Below are 17,936 nucleotides of genomic sequence, written 5' to 3'. Positions count from 1 at the left end.
CTGAACGCAGTAACCCGTATTGGTTTTGACCAAGGCTCTACAATTGAAGCATCATGTCAAAGGAATCTGAAAACCTTCCCCCCCAGCCACACAATGACAATCAAAATGTTTCATTGTCTGTCTGGTATAGTGCATGGCACAAGGAGTAATCGAGGAATTACAACTCTGGCACTTCTGTTCCTTAATCTAGAATTTAGATCCTTGAAATTCCTTTACAGAGCTTGAAACTTACAGCTCTGAGTTTACAAGCTCAATTTAAGCCATCTGAGTGTCTTATGTTGATGTCTTTTTATTCATTCATGGAATGTGGGCATCAATGACTTGGCCAGCATTTATTGCCCATCCCTAATTGCCCTTCAGAAGGTGGTGGTGCATGTGGTGTAGTTCACCCTCAGTACTGTTAGGGAGGGAGTTCCAGGATTTTGACCAAGCAACAGTGAAGGAACAGTGATATATTTCCAAATCAGGATGGTGACTGGCTTGGAGGAGAAATTCCAGGTGTTGGTGTTCCCATGTGTCTGCTCCCCTTGTCCTTCTAGAAGATATAGATCAAGGATTTGGAAGGTGCTGTTGAAGGAGGCTTGGTGAATTCTTGCAGTGCACCTTGTAGATGGTACACACTGCTGTCACTGTGCATCGGTGGTGGACGGACTGATTATTTGTGGATGGTGTGCCAATCAAGCAGGTTGCTTTGTCCTGGATGGTGTCAAGCTTTTTGAGTGTTGTTGGAGCTACACTCATCCAGGCAAGTGGAGAGTATTCCACCACACTCCTGACTCGTGCCTTGTAGATGGTGGATGGGCTTTGGGGAGTCAGGATGATTCCTAGCTTCTGACCTCTTCTTGTAGCCACAGTATTTAATGGCTAGTCCAGTTCAGTCTCTGGTCAGTGGTAATGCTCAGGATATTGATAGTGGGGGATTCAGTGATGATAATGCTATTGGATGTCAAGGGGTGAAGGTTAGATTCTCCCTTGTTGGAGATGGTCATTTCCTGGCACTTGTGTGGCGTGCATGTTACTTGCCATTTGTCAGCCCAAGCCTGGCTATTGTCCAGGTCTTGCTGCATTTGGACGTGGACTGCAACAGTGTCTGAGGAGTCGCCAATGGTGCTGAACATTGTGCAATCATCAAAGAGCATCCCCACTTCTGACCTTACGATGGAAGGAAGGTCATTGATGAAGCAGCTGAAGATAGTTGGGCCAAGGATATGACCCTGAGAAACTCCAGCAATTGATATCCTGGAACTGAGATGATTGATCTCCATCAATCACAACCATCTTCCTTTGTGCTAGGTATGACCTAGTGGAGAGTTTTCCACCTGATTCCAGTTGACTCCAGTTTGACTAGACTGTGACTTGATGCTATAGTCGATCAAATGCTGCAATCTTTGCATCCTGACTGTATACCATTGTGCTGCTACTTCTGCTGGTGGTGTCTGGGGCATTATCTGTAAGAGATGATTCCGTGAGTGTCAGGCTGTTGCTTGACTAGATTGTTGCAAATGCTTCAGCCTTATCTTTTGAGCTGATGTGCTTGGATCCTCCATCATTGATGATGGTGATACTTGTGGAGCTTCCTCTGCCAGAGTGTTGTTTAATTGCCCACCACCATTCACAACTGGATGTGGCAGGACCGCAGAGCCTAGACCTGATCTGTTGCTTTTGGAGTAGCTTAGCTCTGTCTATCGCTTGTTGCTTATGCCATTTGGCACACTAGTCCTATGTTGTAGCTTCATTAAGTTGACACCTCATTTTTAGGTATGCCTGATGCTTATCCTGGCATGTCCTGCTGCACTCTTCATTGAATCAGTGTTGACCCCCTGGCTTGGTTGTAATGGTGGACTGTGTTATATGCCAGGCCATGAGGCTATAGATTGTGGTTGAATACAGTTCTGCTGCTGATGATGGCCCACAGCGCCTCATGGTTGACCAATTTTGAGTTGTTAGATCTGTTCAAAATCTATCACATTTAGCATAGTGATAGTATCACACAACATGCTGGAGGGTATCCTCAATGTGAAGACGGGACTTCGTCTCCACAAAGACTGTGCTGTTGTCACTCCTATCGATACTGACATGGACAGATGAAGGTTGATGAGAATGAGGTTAAATATGTTTTTCCCTCTTGCTGGTTCCTTCACCACCTGCCACAGACCCAGTCTAGCAGCTGTGTCCTTTAGGACTCAGCCAGCTCGGTCAGTAGCGGTGCTACTGAGCCACTCCTGGTGATGGACAATGAAGTCACCCACCCAGATTACAATCTACGCTCTTGCTACCCTCGGTGCTTCCTCCAAGTCATGGTCCACATGGAGCTGTACTGATTCATCAATAGAAGTGTGTGGGGGTGAGTGGGGGGTGTGGGGGTGGGGGTGGGTGGGGGGTGTGGGGGTGGGTGGGAGTGAGTGGGGGTGGGTGGGAGTGGGTGGGGGTGGGTGGGGGGTGTGGGGGTGGGTGGGGAGTGTCGGGGTGGGGGTGGGTGGGGGGAGGGTGGGTGGGGTGTGGGGAGAGAGGGGCAGCGGTAGGTACTAATCAGCAAGAGGTTTCCTTGCCCACGTTTGGCCTGATGCTTTGAGACTTCATGGAATCGATGCCGAGGCCTCCCAGGGCAACCCCCTCCCGACTGTATACCAATGTGCCACTACTTTTGCTGGTGGTTTGTGGGACATTATCTGTAAGATATGATTCTGTGAGTACCAGGCTGTTGCTTGACTAGTCTGTGAGACAGCTCTCCCAATGTTGGCACAAGTCCCAGATGTTAGTAAGGAGGACTTTGCAGGATTAACAGAGCTGAGTTTGCCTTTGTTGTTTCTGGTGCCAAGGTCAATGCTGTGTGGTCAGTCCGGTTTCATTCCTTTTCGGCTTTTTAACAGTTTGATACTACTGAGTGGCTTGCCAGGCCATTTCAGAGTCAGCCATATTGCTTTGGGTTTGGAGTCACAAGTAGGCCATACCAGGTGTGAAAGGCAGATTTTCTTCCCTAAAGGACATTAGTGAATTAGATGGGTTTTTACGATAACCGACAATGGTTTCATGGTCATTATTAGACTTTTAATTCCAGATTTTTTTTGATTCAAAGTTCACTGCCATGGTAGTATTCAGAGCATTACCCTGGGTCTCTGGATTACAAGTCCAGTGAGTACCACTATGCCATCACCTCCCTGTGCGCTCAGTATCTAACCATACGATTGCATGAGACAGGGATTTGGCATAGGTACCCTTCTATGACTTGATAATCATGTTTGTACATACATTCAGTCCATCTTCAGAGGGATGGAAGCAAACAATAGGTCAGATGATAGATGTAAATTGTTAAGTTACTTTATTTTATAGAAATAAACATAGGACAGGTATCACATTCAGTTGGTTCAATCCATGCAACTTGTTTTTGTGTAAAAGAAAATAATGAATGCACTATTTTTCCCCACATCACTACATCATTTCTCTTGGCTTAAGAAAAATCAAATACTCCACTCCAATGTTTCACCCTGCAGCCTCTACTGAACTAGATTCATGTGTCATTGTCTCTATTTTTTCTTCTCCATGAGTAGCTGGAAAGGAAAGCCTACTGTTCCTTTGTCAAGCGCCCTGGACCTGAGACTCCCAAGTGCAATTCTTGCCAAATATTTATTGAATTTTGAGACAAGCTAATTAATTGATTAGTGTCTTGTCTTTGGGGAAAGCAACTACCTTTAGCATTTAAGCACCTTTGTATTTTACCAAATATGTGCCACCATGAATCATTGCTCAAAATGGATCATAAATATGTTAAAGTATGATATCTGTGCAGCATTACCTCTGGAGTTACTCGATCTATCCTTGGCTCAACCTTTTCCTCCTCTAAATGTTGCCTAGGTGATGCCATCTGAAGACAGTCTTTGTCTACATGTACCACTGATGACACCCAGCTCGACATCACTACCTGTCTGAACTCCTCCACTGCCCCTATCAGCATTTTTTCTCACAACTAGTCCCAATCAGGGATAGACTGCAGTTTGTTCAAGTTGGACATCAGTAAAGCCAATGCCCCTTCCACAGACTCACGTAGAGGTACCTTTATCTCAGTTGCAAATTCTTTACAGCTCCTGTTTCAGGTTGAAACAGACTGTTCAAAATTGCAATATCTTATTTGACCCTGAGCTGAGTTTCTGATCCTATTTTGTTCCATGTCAAAGACTGCCTACTTCCACATTATAATATTCCATGTCTCTACCTGGGCCTCATGAAAAGCCTCAACCATGGTTTTGTCAACTCCCAGACTCAACTATTCTAAAAGCACTCCTTCCCTGCTTTTCATTTTCCACCAGCTATAAACTTCAGCTCATTGAAAGATCTGCTACCCATCATCCAACTGCTACTAAATCCTGGTAACCAGTTAGCCTTGTGCTCACTGACCTAGTTTTGTTCTTGGCTCCCCAAAACCTCTAATTTAAAATTCTCAATCATTCAAATCCTTCATAGCCTCACCCCTCCTCAATTCTGTAACCCAAAACTCTTAGTTAACTCTGTGTCCCTCCAATTTTGGCCTTGTGCAGCCCCAACTCCGTTTGTCCCACCATTGGCAGCTGAATCTTCCGTTCTTTAGGCCCATGCCTCTAGAATTTCCTTCCTGCACTGAAACCCCTTCAGCTTTTTGTCCTCCTTTTAAATATCTCATTAAAACCTACTTCTTTTGACCAAGCTTTCGGTCAACCCATCAAATATCTCCTCTTGTGTTTTGGTGTTAAATTTTGACTGCGCTTTTTGTGAAACACTTGGGATGTTATCCTGTTTTGAAGGTGTTACATGAATGCAAGATGATGTTAGAATGGCTGAAGTGACAGGAAGAACTTCACTCGTGAATGTTATGTGCAAGACTAAATAATAAAGATCCATATCATTCCCATAGCATCTTTGTCAAAATGTTAGGAAACCTCCCAATGGAGTTGTTTAGTAGGTCAAAGGATACACTGTTCTATGATGATATTCGTGCTTACGCGATGAAAGGAATAACTTTAGAGCCACTGATTTATAACAATTGAATAAGTCATCATATTGACTTTTTGTCGGACTGTTAGATTAATTTTATATACTGATAACTTTGGTCTCAATTATTGCAGAGCAAGGTGACCTAATTGTGTCAATGAATTCAAGAACTGTGAAAGCTAAAGTAAATGATGATGTTCATCTTGAATGCCGAGTGTCTGGTCATATGAGAGAAATTGACCTTAAAAATGTGGGGGTCCAGTGGTTCTTCCAAAAATTAGGTGCTCCAGATACACTCAGACGAGAGGTGTATCAATTCACTAGTGGAAAACATACACCGTACAGAAAAGGAGCAACAATTCTTGATGACGACTTAAAGATGGGAATCGCTTCTCTTTTTCTTCCAAATGTGCAATTTGCTGAAGAAGGAGATTACACTTGTGTTGTTTTTATAACCCCAGATAATGGAAGTGGAAAATCATCAATGACTGTTTCAGGTAAGAGTCTCTCACACTTTCCTGTTTTGATCATACAATCTGTTGAATAGCTACTGCATTCATTTTAAAACAGGGCAGGCAAAGATGTTCATGATCCCACACACACGTCACAAAATCCAGCACCTTTGGAATTGAGACTGTGCCGGATTTTCAGCTTTTCCTGGATTTTGGACATGGGACCTGGAATCAGACAGGACGTACAAAAAAAGAATTAGGAGCAGGAATAGACCACATGGCCCTTCAGGCCTGCTCTGCCATTCAGTAATAGCATGGCTGATCTGATTGTAACCTCAACTCCACATTCTCAACTACACCTGCTACCCTTTCACCCCCTTGCTTATTAAAAATCTATTACCTCTGCCTTAAAAATATTCAAAGACTCTGCTGGAAGAGAGTTCCTTGAGGAAGAGAGTACCAAAGACTCACTACCCTCTGAGAGAAAATGGGCGACCCCATATTTTTACACAATGTGCCATACTCTTCCACAAAAGGAAATGTCCTGTCCACATCGACCCTTTCAAGACCCCTCGGGATCTCATATGTTTCAATCAAGTTGCCTCTTACTCTCCTAAACCCATCTGGTTCATTAGTGTACTTTAGGGAAGGAATCTGCAGTCCTTACCTGGTCTGGCCTACATTCGACTCCAGACCCAGAGCAATGTGGTTGACTCTTAAATGCACCCTGAACAAGGGCAGTTATGGATGGGAAATAAATGCTGGCCTAGCCAGAGATGCCCACATCCCATGAATGAATAAAAAAAAATGATGCAGGAGGGGAAGGGGTACATATGGCTCTTTGAAGGATTTTGGGAGAATGTTGCTTGAGTTGAGGTCAGAGAATGAAGTAATTGTGTTTTCATTCATGCCTGGGAAATAAAATGTTTTCTTACTGCAGGGAAATAAAATGTTTTCTTACCGCAGGATAAAAAAAATGTTATCTTCACACATCACAGTTACATGTAAATAAACAAAAGAGCGAGCTGATTAATTGACACCGACATTCAGTGAACTGTATTAATTTTCTTTGCATTAAACTAGAAAATGGCAACAACATCAAGTGCTTGTTTTCTGAAGGTAGAGACACCTGATTATCCTATGTTCCACCAATGTACTGCTTTTCCCTACACATTGTATGCTTTTCTCTCCAGTTGTGAGGAAAGGATATTTTCAGCTCTATGCATTTCAATGTGTGCCATCATTACATGTCCATATGATGTGAAAGGGTGAAAAAAATGCCTTCCTTAAATATTAAACATCTGTTATGTTGATCTTCACAGCCTCACCAAAGGTGAGCTTATCCTCGGCCACAATCACAATTGAGAATGGCACGGAGAAGTCAGTGAAGTGTGACAGTGTTGGCTTTTATCCTATCTCAATTGAGATGAATTGGAGACAGAAAACAAAAGATGGGGAACAAATAATTTCAAAACACATCTGCACAGGATCTCCAGTTAAAAATGATGATGGAACCTACAGTGTTTCTAGCCGTTTGAGGTTGCGCCCAACTCTCCAAGATGATGGCAATACTTATATATGCTATGTGAAACACCGATCACTTAGTGAAGCTTTACAATTGACAGCCCAACTGACTGTCAAAGGTAAGTTTATGTTTTTATGTACTTGCACATGAAGTGTGGTTTGTGTTAAAAACTGCAGATGCAAGATGAACACTGTAATTTTACTTTATCATCAAAATGTGTATTGAAGTTTAATGTGCTCATCTGAAATTCTGCGGTTTGGATTTAATAGTTCTAATGAAATTGGAATGTAGTAAGTATCTATCTTAATTTCAAGCTGAGTTTTTTTATTCTTATAATTTCAACTGAAACTTCAGTGCCCTTGATTGGCAATTGTGGTAGGAACCCAAAACAATCTGAAATTTATATGGACTAAATGACCCCTGTTGAAAGTTTCTGATTTTGGAGTATTATGATTGTATCAAGTTTGACTTGATCTCCATAGTTAAATAGCCTTCCAAAACGGAGTGTCAATTTTAGCATTTCAACAATGATTGCTTGAGTGAGGTGTTAGATGATGACCATAGCCCATGGAACTTTCTGGAAGAAACTTGGTGAGGGAAAAATCAACACAAGCATGCAGAGCATTTCAATAATTGTGATTATATAATATCATGGTCACAATTTGTGTGTCTTATTGTTGTCTGTGATTAAAGTGTCTTTTATGTGTGAGGTATTTGTTTTTAGTTACCCTCAGAATGATTTGTCTTAATTTAAATAATTTCCAGCAGCAAGCTTTTGCGATTTTAAAAACAAAGATTATTTATTATCACACTCTTGTCCTGTGGTTTTAATACAATATCCCGCGCGCAATAGATAAGGATGAGTAGAAAAGCAATACAGTTACAAGTTGTAATGTAATTTCAGCCTCTTTTGCAGCAGACCTGTTGTTTCTTAACTGAATGCTGTAGTGGAGCTCAGGTAAAAGCAGAGTATTCTCAATAACCTCTGAGGTTCTTGTAGTTGAATTGCCAGGAGGTCAGTTCTCAGGTTAACTTGAAGTTGGAACAAGCTGGGGCGAAGATTTCTTTCCTCTCTTTCCAGGTATAGCTGTTTTAGCTTGACTGAATTGTCTTGTGGCTGGTTTAATAGCTTTTTGGATTTTTTTCCCCCCAAGAATATAATTTATTTTTAAAATTTGTAATAGTACAATACAAAACTTGGAAATGACAGTGCAAAAAAATTCATCTTGTTTCCATACAGCAGGTTCTACTCTAGGGTGCCTCAATAGAGTTGTAAAACCCTTGATATTTACAATATACATTCCATGTCAAGAATACAACCATAGAGCAAAGGGCAGAATTTCCCAGCTGACGTACCCTGCACGTCAGCATGTAAAATGTCGCGCGAGCGTGCTGACATCAGCGTGTGGCATCACGATATTTCGGTGGGTGAGCACGCTCAGTTTACCACCATTAATTGAAGGGCTCATTAAGCCCCTTAACTTGCCAATTGACCATGGTGCACTGCTTCAAGCAGGCTGCCTGGCCACTCTTTGAACAGGCTGCCCGCCCCCGCGACTATTTTCCCGTTCTCTACGGGAGTTGAGGCCTGCCCACGGAAAATGGTGGCGCGGCCGGTTTTGCCAGCGGCAATTGGCAGCCCATCCGCCACCGAGTCAGTCGGGCCCGCCTGACCGAACATAAAATTCTGGCCAAAACGTTAAAAATTGAAAATTAAAAGTGTAATAGAATTCAACTTTTCTCCATACAGCATGTTCCACTTTGAGGCCCCTCAATACCCTTTCAATACTCTTGATGTTCATAATGTACATTCTTAGTCAGTCATACAGCCCCAGGTGTTTTATACAGTTTCCAGCCCCTCATTGTACGATGGCTGAAAGGCCTTAGAAGCAGTCTTTCCCCATTGTGCCTCTGCCTCTGCTGCAGCTGCCCCAAGCTTTAGTGTGTCCTTTAGCACGCAGTCCTGGGTCTTAGAATGTGCCAGTCTGCAACACTCAGTTGAGGACGACTCTTTGCACTGGAAGACACCAAATTTCAGGCAGACGAATGAGTATCTTTCACCAAGTTGATGGCCCTCCAGCCGTAGTTGATATTTATCTTGGTGTGCATTCCTGGGAACAGACTATAGAGCACAGAATCCTGCATCACAGATCTGCTCAGGATAAACCTCAATATAAACTGCTGCATTACTCTCTGGACATTGTTTGCAAAGGCACACTCCAGAGGGAAGTAGACAATGATCTCTTTCCCCACCAAAACCATCTCCAGGTGGGCTTTTCACATGGACTTTCTCATGGTGGTTCTCATCAGAATAGCTTCTGCTGTTACTTTTAAACAGCTACTTAAATCGCTGGTCATGCCTCTAGCCATACTTAAACACCAAATTTACAATCAAGGATGAAATTCAAGTTAGGTTATCATCAAGCCTCACCGTTGCTTGCTGGACCTGCTTGCTAAATTGTTCCTTCTATGAGTATACCCAAGCCCCTCTGCACATCAACATTTACAAGTTTCACACCTTTTAAAAAAAAAATTCTGCTTTTCTATTCTTGCAACCAAGTGAATAACTACACGCTACCTCACGTTATATTCCACCTTGCCACTTTGTTGCCCACGCACTTAACCTATCTATAACTCTTTGCAACCTCTTTGTGACCTCTTCACAGCTTACATTCCCACCTAATTTTATATCATCAGCAAACCTAGATTCATTACTCTCTGTATCTCCGTCATGGTCACTAATATAGATTGCAAACAGCTGAGGCCCCAGCACTGATCCTTGTGGCATTTATCCCTACCCTTCGCTTCCTGTCCATTAGCTATTCATGTCCATTCATGCTAATATATTACTCCGTGAGCCTTTATCTTGCCTATTAAGCTTTTATGTGGCACCTTACCAAATGACTTTTTGAAATCCAAGTATGCTATATCTGCTGGTTCCTCTTTATCTACCCAATTAGTTGCATCCTCAAAAAACTCTATTAATTTGTCAAACACAATTGTAAATTAATGTTGACCTTGTCTGATCATACTGTGATTTTCTAATGCATTGCTAAGACTCCCTTCGTAGATTCCAGCAACCGATGTCAAGCTAACTGGCCAGTTTTCTCCCTTTTTTCTCCCACCTTCCTTTCTTGAATATGAGTGTTGCATTTGCTGACTTTGAATCTGCCGAGATTGTTCCATAATCTGGAGAACTTCAGAAAACCGTTATCAGCTATCTCTGAAGCTTTCTTTTTTGGAACTCTGAGATATAGGCCAACAGGTGCTGGGATTTTAGTCCCTGAAATTTCTCCAATACTTTTTCTTTACTGATGTTAGTTACCATAATTTCTTCACTCTTTGAAGAAACAATTCAAACCGTTCAACAAAAACACATTCCATTGAAAATCAAAAACTCAGGAAGAAAGATCCATCTGTGGCTTACTAAGGAGATAAAGGATAGTACTAGATTAAAGGAAGAGGCTTATGATCTCACAAAGAATACTAATAAATAGCAATTCATAGCAAGTTATTTTATCAGTTCCAATTTCAGAAATAATTATGGCCAGGATTGGTTTTAAATGATGTTTTTATATTTAGAGACAGAAGTGTTTGCAGTCAGTTTAGAGGTGAATTTCATGCCTCCCCTCCCCCAGCTCCTACTACTCAAACACTTTATCTCGAAAGATTACAAGTGGTAACAAAAGACTAAATGTTTAAAACCAAGTCACAAGGCAAACCTTTAGTCCAAGTTCGATGTCTGTAGATAAGTTCTTGAATTTGTAAGACACCTGGTCCCTTGCTGTATTATCAGTACTCATGTAGCCCTGGAAACCTGTTTTAAAAAATAAACAAAAAAAACAGAATCCATTTTGGCTGTTTTTAGGAGCCCAATGGGTTAATCTGTCTATAAATGTCTTTAATATATATAAATTTAGAAACTTAAATTTTAGTAAGGTCTAAAATATATGCACTTAGCAATATGAAAGTTGTATGGTGAGTTTAAAAAACAGCTGTCAGTAAAAAGGGTTCTCTGCTTGTTTTTCCAAGGGGTAGAGGAAGACATTCTCAAATGCTCACAATTGTCAGTTTAAGTATTTTTAAACACTCTGATCAGAAGATCCAAACTTCATTTTAAACTCTGCTTTTTCAAAAGATTATTTTGCTACCCTTTCTTCAACTTTGCTCAAACTTAGATTAAATTGCAGTTGTTTCAAAATCTTTTAATGTTTTGCAAGACATTTCTCACCTAAGATTATTTTTTGGTGTAGCCAGGATGTTAAGACCAAAAGAATTAAAGACAGCTTCTCAAAAAAAACATTATAATCGTACAGACCAACTGTAGAAGAGGAACAGAATACTTCCCATATCTCTTTGGAAACAATTTTCAAGTTCTGATCACTATTTAACCAGATTTGAAAGAAACACTCAGAGCATGTCTTTTAATTTGAATGTTTTGAAAAGTTCACATTAGATTTTGAGTCTGTTCTTGCTCCTCCTTGTGCTGTTTTAAGCCACGCTGGGTCCACTTCCATATCCAGTAGGTGATCTTCCTCCATTTCCATCAGTTCCAACATCAGATTCAGTGATCATTTTGCTGAACACAGGTGTGGTCCAAAATTTCCTATTGCTTGCTACTTTCTCCATCCTATTTCCACTCTGTCACGTCTGTCTTTAGCCTTCATTTATTGTTCTAATGAAGCTCAAATCAAGCTCCAGATAGAGCACCTTACCTTTCTATCAAGCACTCTTCAATCCTTTAACCTTAACATTGACTTTACTAGCTTCGGTTCCCACTTTCTCTTTGGTAGGAGGTACTGGTGATTGGGATGGATGTGCTTGCGTTTCCAGGTTAGGAAATGCTCGACTAGCAGGCAACCTTCGTTCTTGGTGTTAACCTGCTTTTATTTATTTTTTTCCAAGGTTCCTGAGCTGCTGGATTGAACTTCGCTTTGTCAGTTTTCTGTACTTTAATTCTATCTGCCTAGCTTCCCACAGCCTCAGCTGTTTGCATGTACTCCGTGTAATGTATATTCCTTATTTGTTTATATCTCTCAGGCTTCTTGTCTCATTTTCTGCAGTTCCTTTTTAAATGCTATTCATTTGTCATGTTCTTTATTTAATGTTTTAATCCAGTTCAGTGATCTTTTGAACTTAATGATTCCTTACTGGGTTTGGCGGTTGTTTAAAAAAAAGTTTTCCCCGTCACAACTAATTGTACTAACACCCATGTCTACCTCTTTCTTCTGTTTTGATAATGATTCAGCACCCAAAAAATTAACTTCTCTGTTCTCTCTCCACAGATACCACTTGACCAGCAGAATGTTTGCAGTATTTTCTGTTTTTGTTTCAGATTTCTAATATCTGGAATTTTGAATTTTTTTAATTGATGTGACATACTGTTCCTGTCCAGTGCAGTGTACAATGAGTTAAGAAAGCTACATCATAGTAATGTTTTCATTTCTTAGAAGTATTGTGAAGATTTAGAAAAACTTCAAATTCTGGAGCTCAAGTAAAATTAAGAAATTCTGAAAAGATGCAAAGACTGATCAACATTTGAGGGATATAGGTTAATATTAATCACAACTCTGAGAGCCTTTAACATGAGGCGTTAAACTTTATCAACTTGCTGTCCATTTGTATTTTATTTTACTTTTAAGATAAACCATTGTCTTGGAATAAGTCTCAATTTACAGATGTTGCTCCATTTTGCTATTCACAGTTGAAATACATGTTTATTTTATCTACAGAGCCAGAAGTTGTTATACCAGTGGGGATAATAACTGCAAGTGTAATTGTTAGCATATGGGTGTGTACAGCGATCATTGGCATTGGATTTTTAATGTACTTGAAGTATTTCAGAAAAGGTAAAATATTCTTCAAATCACTTTAGAAATACAAGAGGGATTATTCTTGATCTGTACTGAGATGGCTCATCTCTGTTGGAGTTTTTGTTTGAGTGCTTTTCTTAGAACTGGGCAACTATTGATTTTATCAGAGGTCATCTAAAGTTATGCAGCAAGCAGCATGAGTGATATTACTGCAGTATATTGGCAAGGAGCCCCAACATAGCAGGTCTTTCAAATAAGAAACTTTAGATTTTTGGGAATAAACTTAGTTTTATCAATATTATTTGCAAATAGTCAATCAAAAGTACTGTAAACAAAGTAATAACCCAGGCTTTTTTCTTAAGTTACCAAACTCCACATTTTTAAAAATAACTATTTTACTCTGCATGTGACTAAATACTACTTTGCATTTGTTTACTTCTGAACAGCTCAGTTTAAAGTTACAATGTCCATCAAAAGAGGGAAATATAAATATTCATAAGATATCATGAACTTCTGTTCTCTGGCTTGAACATTTTACTCAAAATGAAATAACAGCTCTGAACTGAGGAGCAGGAAATGTAGAAATTAAATGCAAGGAGCTTGAAAACTACTGCTCCCTGTTTGCCCTCCCACCACACCACTATCATGTTTGTGAGCGCTCATGCTTTCACCCCTTTGTGTGTTCTCACCTCTGTCTCACATTTGGCTAAATATATTTTCTGAGTTTATAAACACAATACAGTGTTCTGTTAACACACCAGTGCTGATCATTCATAAATATTGTCTTTAAAAAAAATCAATATATTTTATTATGCTTTTGAAATGTATCCCATTTGATTTCTTGCCCAAGAATACTTCTAGGTGTAAGTGCTAGCAGCTGATGAAAACGGTACAGCTAACTGGTACGAATGTATCCAGACAAATTCGGTGCCCTACATGTGGCCATAGTACAAAAAATAAATTCAACTGAAAGTCACAGATTCAAGCAAATGCGTCAATTCTAAGCCAAAGCTTTGGGCCAGGCTGAAGTCTTCAGTAAAAACTTTAATGAATGCATTAGAAGACATCAATGAATTTAATCATGTTGATATGATAATTACAAGTATTTTTACATCTTATTTTGATATTATTTCCCGCAGAAACTAATAGTTATAATGTTGGATGCAAAACTATTTTACAAAGTATTTTGAGTTATTTGTGGGAACTTGTGTTCCAAGATTTCACAAAATGACTTGGTTGCATCAGCAAAACCATTGTAAATCTGAGCAGAACAATTTATAAAAAGGGTAATAAGAGAGTGATAGCAGGAAGTCAAGTGTCATGGGGCATATTTGGAGATGTAAGATTGTTTTTAAGATACCAGTATATTTTAAATCTCCTATAATGTTGCTCATGGTGAGACACATAATGTCTCTCTATTTTGTCCTCTCTCTCCCTTCTTGTGACGCTCATTGTGGTGGTTGCCTGATTTTTATGTCCACTGATCTTTCTCCCCAGATCTCTATGCCTATTTGATTTCCCTCTGGGTCTAGCTTTTTCTTGGATGATTTTCTCACTATTTTGTGGAACACTGGTTTCCTTCATGCTTTACTGATCTCTGCTGTTCTGTTTAGTTACTGACTTCTGTCCTTTTATCCTGATGTTTCTATACTTTTGCCTTAGTTTCATACTTGGTTTGTGATTTGTCTATTTGTGCCTTTCTACCTCTCATACTTTTATTTTAACTCAGGAATCCTAATGATCATTTGATCAAAGCAAATTTGTTTCAATAAGAAACAGGTTATTTTATTTCATTTTTAGTTAGAGATTACCTCAACTGTTGTATTGTGTTAATATTTGTTATTCCAGTAATAATGTCCAGCATAGGATGAATTCATGCTGATATTTTTGAAATGACAGGCTCTGTGATAAAGAATGGATTAACTGCCAAATGTTCTTTTTTTAGTTCCTCCAAAAGTTTCTGACATCAGCAAACCTCCACGGATTATACATTTTCAAGAAGCTCTTCTGAATTGTCAGATTTCTGGGTATAGGCCCGAGAATATTTCTGTTCACTGGTTGCTACAAAGAAAATGGGACAAGAAACCAAATACCATTCATCAGTGGAACTATACACCGAGGGACTTGCAGGATCCTGTAGCAGATGACCATCAGCAGCTTATTTCAAATTGTGGATCTCAATTTGGTGAACAAGATGAATCCTTCAAATTTGAGATGCCAACTGTTGAACACAACAATGATGGTAGCTCCAGTGTGAATTGTAAAGTTATGTTCTGGCCTGATATTCATAGAGATAATGAAGCTATCCTCCAGGTTCAAGTCCAACATAGTACTCTTGAAAAGCCTGTAATTAAGAAAGTCAAGCTGAAAGTTGAAGGAAGTAAGTGTAAATTACAAGTGATGCTAAGTGAACAGAGTCAAAGAAATATTGTTCATAAAGAGATATACATGTACATTTATTTTGACACAATGAAACTATCTTGTTGTAGAATGGTTTCCAGAATAAACTTGTCACTGGCATGTCAAGTCCCTAATCGCTCTGTCCAGTTATGTCTTTTATCCAACTCATTCTGTATGTTTTTTGTTGCCTCCTTTAATTCCACTGCCCTTGTATTTAGAATTAACCTTACATAAAGAGCAATAGATGCAGCAGGATCGCAATATTTGGAGAGCAGATACTATATTACTTACTGGACTGTAATTCATTAACCTTGTACATTTAGACTAGGGGTTGGCAACTTGTTTAAAAAAAATACAAACTATTGGGAACCTCAACAAAACAAAAATAAGCAATGGTTAAAAGCATAAGCACACTTTAAGAGGAAAGCAGTTGTTTATTGGGAGCCTAAGGAATATCATGCACATATTTGATGCTGTAAAAGGTCATTTGCATTAATCTCTCTGGCGTTTATAAGAATGACTGCAGTTACAAGTAAATTTCGGGTAATTTCCTCTCCCATCTCCTGATTCCCCAAAGCCTGACCACCATCTACAAGGCACAAGTCAGGAGTGTGATGGAATACTCTCCACTTGCTTGGATGCGTGCAGCTCCAACAACTCAAGAAGCCCGACCCCATCCAGGACCAAGCAGCCCGCTTGATTGGCACCTCATCCACAAATATTCACTCCCTCCACCACCGATGCACAGTGGCAGCAGTGTGTACCATCTATAAGATGCATTGCAAGGACTCACCAAGCCTCTTTAGACAGCGCCTTCCATAACTGCTTTTATCTTGGAGGACAAGGGCAGCAAATGCATGGGAAGACCACCACCTGGAAGTTCCCCTGCAAGCCACACACCATCTTGAGTTGGAAACATATCACTGTTCCTTCGCTGTCACTGGGTCAGAATCCTGGAACTCCTTCCCTAACAGTACTGTGGGTGTGCCTACACCACATGGACTGCAGCGGTTCAAGAAGACATCTTATCAACACCTTTGCAAGGGCTGTTAGGGATGGGCAAGAAATGCTGGCTGAGCCAGCGAAGCCCACACCCCGTGAATGAATAAAAAAAAAAAACAACCCTGTATATAGATTGGGGAAAAAATCCAGTTCCTACATTGCCTGAATAGGTAAAAACAGTTATTTTGGCTTTCAAAGTTGAATCTTGATGCTACACCGATCTTCAAATTGCCTTCAACTTTGAATTATATCCTGGAGAATCATAGTGATATGTTTCTTTTCACGTAGAATTGTGACAGTTCTTCCAGCCATTGATTTTAATGATAAAGGACAGATTTTAACAGCACATTTAATTTATCGCTTTCCCTATTCCAGAAACAATAATGGTTGCAACCGTAAAACCTGTTGCTTGAGCCAAAAGCACTATTTATAACTGTGCTGTAGCTATACTACTCAAACAGTTTATTTAGAGCACAATGATGGTTTTTGTTAAACTTTTCAAAACCGTAAAGTGCAGCCTTATTAACTTTTTATCCCCACATTAAAAAGAGCAAGCAAATTCCCAGTGATATTTCTCCTAATATCACTTCGATATAATTTAATAAATTCCAGCATTAAATAATTGTGAATGCTAAATTCTTTGACATCTGTGAATTGAATTATGAGATAAACTGTCAATAACTAGGAGACTGTAATGTTAAGGGTGGTTTGAACATTATATTTTTAAGATGACAATTAGCATATATTGTTTAGAATAATTTCTAAAGATGCCACTTTGAAACCCAATGGCACAGAACTAAATTTTTGATGAAGCAACTGAATAGTTCAATAGGAAAATTATGTTGCTCTCGAGCTCTTTGATTTGTCATTTTCTTGACTTAACTTAGAAAAAAACCTAAAAAAATTAATGCCATTAAACTGGAAAAGGTTGGGAGCTGAAAATGAGATGTTAATTAGCTGCATGTGGCTTCAGAGCCAGGTGCTGCCAATCCCTGATTTAGATAGATGAAGTACTTGTGCAGATTTTATGTCTTAGTGTCATTTAAGCTCAAGGTTATGTGGAAGAATATTTGAACAAGCATCAGACACAATTCTGTAGCTTTTGTGCCAGGTTTGCTCATTTTTCTTTGTGAATTGATGAGAATGAGAACAAGCTATAAGCGAAGGAGCTTTTGGTCGTATTTAGGACCGTTTTTGATTCCATGTTATTGGAATCTATAGAGCAATTTTTAGAAGCCAATTTTTATTTACTATTTGTAATTTTTTAACAAACTGTCTCACATGCACTTTTTTTTTGAATGAACTGACAGAATAAAATAAATCATGACCAGGCAATCAGTAGGAACTATACCATAATATAGATATTGGCACACCATCTTGCAAATGGCCAAGAACATCTGTCCCTGTTTACTATAAATTACCTGGAATCAGTTCTTGGCCTATACTATCTACAAAAAGGACATTTGCAGACACCTTACAACATACATATGGCAGCCTTAGTGGGAGGCAAGGTCACCAGTCCATTAGGCTACTTTTTTTTATTCATTTACGGGATGAGAGCGTTGCTGGCTAGGCTAGCGTTCATTGCCCATCCCTAATTGCCAATAAATGCTACTACACCTTCTCTTCATTCCTATACCTAATGTGATGCTCACCAAAGCAAACAATTACGGTGATCAGCACTTTCATCTCCTTTCATACTTGATCACATGACACAGCTTCCCAATGTCATCACACTGCTTCACTTTGCAAAGTAGGGTGGAAGGGCAAAGATGCTGATGC

General features: G+C 39.7%; 1 protein-coding gene and 1 long non-coding RNA gene across 4 annotated transcripts in view; one reads left to right on the top strand and one right to left on the bottom strand.

Moving 5' to 3' along the window:
- The window catches only part of LOC121283124, a 37,522-nt gene that overhangs the window by 1,362 nt on the left and 18,224 nt on the right, over positions 1-17,936 (top strand). The window contains exons 2-5 of one of the 2 annotated variants that reach the window (XM_041197261.1): positions 5,097-5,459; positions 6,737-7,057; positions 12,672-12,788; positions 14,698-15,132. In XM_041197261.1, coding sequence (XP_041053195.1) covers positions 5,097-5,459; positions 6,737-7,057; positions 12,672-12,788; positions 14,698-15,132 — 1,236 coding nt within the window. The remainder of the gene's footprint in view (positions 1-5,096; positions 5,460-6,736; positions 7,058-12,671; positions 12,789-14,697; positions 15,133-17,936) is intronic. The other variant, XM_041197262.1, reaches the window with a different exon arrangement.
- LOC121283125 lies at positions 7,756-16,005 on the bottom strand. 2 transcript variants are annotated; one of them, XR_005944191.1, is made up of 4 exons: positions 15,946-16,005; positions 11,171-15,096; positions 10,662-10,756; positions 7,756-9,061 (listed from the first exon to the last, which is right to left on the bottom strand). It is a non-coding gene; the product is annotated as an uncharacterized LOC121283125 (long non-coding RNA). The 2 variants fall into 2 exon arrangements; XR_005944192.1 differs by having other exon boundaries at positions 14,564-15,096.

Source organism: Carcharodon carcharias, chromosome 10, assembly GCF_017639515.1.
Source record: "Carcharodon carcharias isolate sCarCar2 chromosome 10, sCarCar2.pri, whole genome shotgun sequence".
Taxonomy (NCBI): Eukaryota; Metazoa; Chordata; class Chondrichthyes; order Lamniformes; family Lamnidae; genus Carcharodon; species Carcharodon carcharias.
The sequence above is the reverse complement of the archived record's forward strand: the minus strand, read 5'-3'. Positions and strand labels throughout refer to the sequence as shown.